Genomic DNA, 6,850 nt, shown 5'->3' on the forward strand with positions numbered 1-6,850 from the left:
TTCTAGGGTATTTACTTGGCTGTAAAGCATTTTGGAACCTCCTGCGTTCATGAAAGGTACATACAAATGCAAGTTCTTTCTCTAATATTCCAGATGTGACTTTGTAGTCAGCGTGATTTCATTGTCAATTCCCAGCCTAAGTATAAGTACGGCTTACTTGAAAAATTTGGGGCACTTTTTTTACAAAGTCTGACCCACAGTTCTGGACATATCCGTGAGCAGGTACAGAATTATAAACACTTCTTTAGGAAACAAAATCCATTTTAAAATCTCAATGTGGAAATCTCTGAATAGAGGGCCCGGAACATGCAAAAGCTGCATAAATGTTCAACTTTAACAACTGGCCGAAGTGTTACACCTTCATTGATCGAAGTTAAGATCGAGCTTTTGAGTTTTTTAATTATCTCATTGAGGGATAGTTGTTGCTAAAGTAAAATAAAAACAATTGTTAAAAACCCTTCAGAAATGTGTTTAACTGTAAATCATATACAGACTTATTCATTCATTAAACAGCTATTATATCACAGGCCATATTCTCATAGAATCATCGAAATACATAACACAGAAGGAGACTGTTCAGCCCAACATGCCTATGCTAGTTCTATAAAAGAGCTATCCAGTTATCTATACAACTCCCCTGACCACTCCCCAAAGCCCTACGATCTTTCCTCTTCAATTTTTTATCTAATTCCCTTTTGAAAGTTACTATTGAATCTGCTGCCACTGCCCTTTCAGACAGCGCGTTCCATTTCACAACAACTTGCTGCTTAACAAAAATTCTCTCCATCTCACCTCAGTTCTTTTGCCAATTATTTTAAATCTGTGTCCTCTGGTTACCAACCCTCGAATCTCACTACCATCTAAATTATTCAATAATTAAAGCCGTTGATGAATATTTTTGATAGAACAACTGTTAAAACACCTGCACATTCCAGGTCCAACTGGATTTAGAAACCAAAAACAAGAAAAGTTAATTTTCATACCTTTTAAAAATTAAGATACAAGTACTTACGCTATGTGTTCTGGGTAACCCATAGAAAGGAGGGACTCGAGTAACGAGAATGTGCTTCTGCTTTTTAGCTGAGTAGAGCACTTTGCATACAACTCTGTTTTATTCTCCGCCATCTCACGGCTTCTTCAACAGCACAAGTAGTTTGCACTGAAACCTCAAACACCCATATGACCTTTTTAACAGATGACTTCCTGTCAGTGCTGATGAAGCTTTTCTCTGTGGCAGGTGATGGTAAATTGCATAAAAGAGCTGGAAGAAATTGTTACTTTATCAAGAGCAATAGTTTCAGTTTGATATATTAATCTTGCAGTTCACCAAACTATTTTTTTGAATATTTAAATACATTTGGCACAAAATAGGAACCAACTGTTTCAATTTAGAACAATTATGCAAAAGTATAAAAGGAAATTTGTAGCTTGCTATCTCTGAGAACTTGACTTTTATTTATTCTGGGAATGTGCGTGTCGCTGGCAAGGCCATTATGCATCACCCATCTCCAGTTATCCTGAGGAGCTGGGCCTTCTCCTTGAATCATGAACAGCTTGAAACAAAAGGGTGACTTGCCAGGTTACTTGAGAGGGAAGGGTTAGCTACATAGGAAAGACATTTGTGAAAATAACACTTTGGGGATACAGTCTATGAGTAATTTTGAGACACGACATGTGGTAAATGTAACGTGTCTGGGAGGAACAGGTGACTTTGGACTCATGGTTCACAAAGCTCTGCATCACTGGGATTTTCTTCACCTCATCTCTCGGTCTGTTGTGGACTAATTGATACAGATTGATCGCTGTGATTAGTAAACAACTTCATTATCGTGTATCATGTGACTACCAGGATGGTAGAAGGTGAACTCGATGGACCCTGGTCTGTTTACATCAAGCAATTCCTATGTTCCGATTGTCCTTGGAGTGGGTGCAGCAGAATTCACCAGAACAACACTGGGGTTGAATGGGTTAACTGATGAAGACAGGATGGAGAGACTTGTCTAGTATTCCTTTGGATAGAATATTGAGGGCTGTCTTAACTAGGGTGTTTAAGATGATTAAAGGAATTGATAGGGTAGATGGAGAGAAATTGGCCAGAATTTTACATTGTGGCAGAGGCCTCGCCCATCGGCTAAAAAAGTCAGGAGAGAGCCTGCCTTCGCCGGGCCTGGAAGCCGTGTTGCTATTTGATGTGACTCAAGCCCTTAATTGGCCTTGGTCAGGGCTCTGCCTTTCTGAGGCAGGAAGTCCCGCCTCCAAGTACTGCCAGCCAATCAAAGGGCCAGCAGCTCCTCAGGCCCAGCAGCGCCACTGGGAGCAGTGGCCACTACTGGGACTGTACCCAGTGAAAGGAGCAAGAAAGATCCAGCCCCGAAAAAGGTGATTGGGGTTTAGAGCCTTGCTGCAGACAGTCAGCCGGACCCCAGCAAGGGAGGTGGTGTTGATCAAGAGGACGGGGGGAAGGTGTTCCAGTGGGGTGACTTGTGCCGCTGAGATGGGGGGGGGGGGTGCCTCTGTGGGGCACATGGTACCTGATCAGGAGGGGCCCCCCTAAAGCTAGCAAGGAGGCCGTGTGGTTTTACCTGGTACCAGCGGCGGCAAGAGCCTTAATTGGCCTGGGATGCTTGGGCCCTTTGCCAACTCTCCCGCTGCTGATAAAATGGCAGCGAGCCGGGTAGGTGACGGGAAAAGTATTCCCCACTTCTTGTGCGCAGTTATGCCCTCCCCACTGCCTCTCCTGCCTCCCAAGCACTATTTCCTCCAGTTGAGGGAGTCCAGAACAAGAGTCATAACCTTAAAATTAGAGCTCGGCTATTTTTTTCCTAAAGACTGTGGGCACTGGGGTGAATTGAAGTCTTGAAAACTAAAATCAATTTTTATTAGCCAAGAATATCAAGGCAGATGGAGCTAAGGATTATGGGCATACCATTAGGCCATCACAATGGAGGAAGAGACAGAACAGCACACATCTAAACTAATGAGAGACAGGTACCATTCAGGTTTGGGTTCAGGTCAGGGCGAGGGTGCTAGGGTGTGGGTTAGCGATAGGGTTTGGATTAGGATTAAAGTTAAGTATTAGGATTAGAGATTAGGGTTAGGGTTTAGAACAAAGAACAAAGAACAGTACAGCACAGGAACAGGCCATTCGGCCCTCCAAGCCCGCGCCGATCTTGATGCCTGTCTAAACTAAAACCTTCTGCACTTCCGGGATCCGTACCCCTCTATTCCCTTCCTATTCATGTATTTGTCAAGATGCCTCTTAAACGTCTCTATGGTACCTGCTTCCACCACCTCCCCCGGCAACAAGTTCCAGACACTCACCACCCTCTGTGTAAAGAACTTGCCTCGCACATCCCCTCTAAACTTTGCCTCTCTCACCTTAAACCTATGTCCTTCCACCTCCATCGTTCCAGTGAAAACAATCCAAGTTTATCCAACCTCTCCTCATAGCTAATGCCCTCCAGACCAGGCAACATCCTGATAAACCTCTTCTGTACCCTCTCCAAAGCCTCCGCATCATTCTGGTAGTGTGGCGACCATAATTGCACACAATATTCTAAGTGTGGCCTAACTAAGGTTCTGTATAGCTGCAGCATGACTTGCCAATTTTTATACTCTATGCCCCAACCGATGAAGGCAAGCATGCCGTATGCCTTCTTGACTACCTTATCCACCTGCGTTGCCACTTTCAGTGACCTGTGGACCTGTACGCCCAGATCTCTCTGCCTGTCAATACTCTTAAGGGTTCTGCTATTTACTGTATACTTCCCACCTGCATTAAACCTTCCAAAATGCATTACCTCACATTTGTCCAAATTAAACTCCACCTGCCATTTCTCCGCCCAAGTCTCCAACCGATCTATATCCTGCTGTATCCTCTGACAATCCTCATCACTGTCCGCAACTCCACCAACCTTTGTGTCGTCCGCAAACTTACTAATCAGACCAGCTACATTTTCCTCCAAATCATTTATATATACGACAAACAGCAAAGGTCCCAGCACTGATCCCTGCGGAACACCACTAGTCACATCCCTCCATTCAGAATAGCACCCTTCCACTGCTACCCTCTGTCTTCTATGACTGAGCCAGTTCTGTATCCATCTTGTCAGCTCGCCTCTGATCCCACTTGACTTCACCTTTTGTACCAGTCTGCCATGAGGGACCTTGTCAAAGGCTTTACTAAAGTCCATATAGATAACATCCACTGCCCTTCCTTCATCAATCATCTTCGTCACTTCCTCAAAAAACTCAATCAAATTAGTGAGACACGACCTCCCCTTCACAAAACCATGCTGCCTCTTGCTAATAAGTCCATTTGTTTCCAAATGGGAGTAAATCCTGTCCCGAAGAAGCCTCTCTAATAGTTTCCCTACCGCTGACGTAAGGCTCACCGGCCTATAATTTCCTGGATTATCCTTGCTATCCTTCTTAAACAAAGGAACAACATTGGCTATTCTCCAGTCCTCTGGGACCTCACCTGTAGCCAATGAGGATGCAAAGATTTCTGTCAAGGCCCCAGAAATTTCTTCCCTTGCCTCCCTCAGTATTCTGGGGTAGATCCCATCAGGCCCTGGGGACTTATCTACCTTAATGCTTTGCAAGACTCCCAACAGTTGTATAGGACTTTGGTTCGGCCACATTTGGAATACTGCGTGCAGTTCTGGTCGCCACATTACCAAAAGGATGTGGATGCTTTGGAGAGGGTGCAGAGGAGGTTCACCAGGATGTTGCCTGGTATGGAGGGCGCTAGCTATGAAGAGAGGTTGAGTAGATTAGGATTATTTTCATTAGAAAGACGAAGGTTGAGGGGGGACCTGATTGAGGTGTACAAAATCATGAGAGGTATAGACAGGGTGGATAGCAAGAGGCTTTTTCCCAGAGTGGGGGATTCAATTACTAGAGGACACGAGTTCAAAGTGAAAGGGGAAAAGTTTAGGGGGGATATGCGTGGAAAGTTCTTTACGCAGAGGGTGGTGGGTGCCTGGAACGCGTTGCCAGCGGAGGTGGTAGATGCGGGCACGATGGCGTCTTTTAAGATGTATCTAGACAGATACATGAATGGGCAGTAAGAAAAGAGATACAGACCCTGAGAAAATAGGCGACATGTTTAGATAGAGAATCTAGATCGGCGCAGGCTTGGAGGGCCGAAGGGCCTGTTCCTGTGCTGTAATTTTCTTTGTTCTTTGTTCTTTTTAACACCTCCTCCTTTTTGATAATGAGATGACTGAGACTATCTACACTCCCTTCCCTAGGCTCATCATCCACCAAGTCCTTCTCTTTGGTGAATACTGATGGTGAATACTTTTTGAAAGACATGAGGACAGATAAGTCCCCGGGGCCAGACGGGATATACCCAAGGATATTACGGGAAGCGAGGGAAGAGATTGCCGCGCCTTTGGCGATGATATTTGCGTCTTCACTGTCCACTGGAGTAGTATCGGATGATTGGAGGGTGGCAAATGTTATTCCCTTGTTCAAGAAAGGGAATAGGGATAACCCTGGGAATTATAGACCAGTCAGTCTTACGTCGGTAGTGGGCAAATTATTGGAGAGGATTCTAAGAGACAGGATTTATGATTATTTGGAAAAGCATAATTTGATTAGAGACAGTCAGCATGGCTTTGTGTGGGGCAGGTCATGCCTCACAAGCCTTATTGAATTCTTTGAGGATGTGACAAAACACATTGATGAAGGAAGAGCAGTGGATGTGGTGTATATGGATTTTAGCAAGGCGTTTGATAAGGTTCCCCATGGTAGGCTCATTCAGAAAGTAAGGAGGCATGGGATACAGGGAAAGTTGGCTGTCTGGATACAGAATTGGCTGGCCCATAGAAGACAGAGGGTGGTAGTAGATGGAATGTATTCAGCCTGGAGCTCGGTGACCAGTGGTGTTCCGCAGGGATCTGTTCTGGGACCTCTGCTCTTTGTGATTTTTATAAATGACTTGGATGAGGAAGTGGAAGGCTGGGTTAGCAAGTTTGCCGATGACACGAAGGTTGCTGGAGTTGTGGATAGTGTGGAGGGCTGTTGTAGATTGCAACGGGACATTGACAGGATGCAGAGTTGGGCTGGGAAGTGGCAGATGGAGTTCAACCTGGAAAAGTGTGAAGTGATTCACTTTGGAAGGTCGAATTTGAATGCAGAATACAGGCTTAAAGACAGGATTCTTGGTAGTGTGGAGGAACAGAGGGATCTTGGGGTCCATGTCCATAGATCGCTCAAAGTTGCCACCCAAGTTAATAGGGTTGTTAAGAAGGCGTATGGTGTGTTGGCTTTCATTAACAGGGGGATTGAGTTTAAGAGCCACGAGGTTATGCTGCAGCTCTATAAGGCCCTGGTTCGACCACACTTGGAATATTGTGTTCAGTTCTGGTGGCCTCATTATAGGAAGGATGTGGAAGCTTTAGAGAGGGTGCAGAGGAGATTTACCAGGATGCTGCCTGGACTGGAGGGCATGTCTTACGAAGAAAGGTTGAGGGTGCGAGGGCTTTTCTCATTGGAACGAAGAAGGATGAGAGGTGACTTGATAGAGGGCTACAAGATGATGAGGCATAGATAGAGTGGATAGCCAGAGACTTTTTCCCAGGGTGGAAAGGGCTATCACCAGGGGGCATAATTTTAAGGTGATTGGAGGAAGGTTTCGGGGAGATGTCAGAGGGAGGTTCTTTACACAGAGAGTGGTGTGTGCGTGGAATGCACTGCCAGCGGTGGTAGTAGAAGCAGATACATTAGGGACATTTAAGCGACTCTTGGGATAGGTACATGGATGATAGTAGAATGAAGGGTATGTAGGTAGTTTGATCTTAGAGTAGGTTAAATGTTCGGCACAACATCGTGGGCCGAAGGG

General features: G+C 45.2%; 1 protein-coding gene across 1 annotated transcript in view; it reads right to left on the bottom strand.

Annotated features, from left to right (window-relative positions):
* Positions 1-1,163, bottom strand: part of LOC137374747 (ubiquitin-associated and SH3 domain-containing protein A-like) — a 373,926-nt gene extending 372,763 nt beyond the window's left edge. The window contains exon 1 of the mRNA XM_068041326.1: positions 1,013-1,163. Coding sequence (XP_067897427.1) covers positions 1,013-1,125 — 113 coding nt within the window. The 5' untranslated portion in view covers positions 1,126-1,163. The remainder of the gene's footprint in view (positions 1-1,012) is intronic.
* Between the last annotated feature and the right edge of the window lie 5,687 nt (positions 1,164-6,850).

The sequence above is a fragment of the Heterodontus francisci genome, chromosome 10, assembly GCF_036365525.1.
Source record: "Heterodontus francisci isolate sHetFra1 chromosome 10, sHetFra1.hap1, whole genome shotgun sequence".
In the NCBI taxonomy this organism is placed as follows: Eukaryota; Metazoa; Chordata; class Chondrichthyes; order Heterodontiformes; family Heterodontidae; genus Heterodontus; species Heterodontus francisci.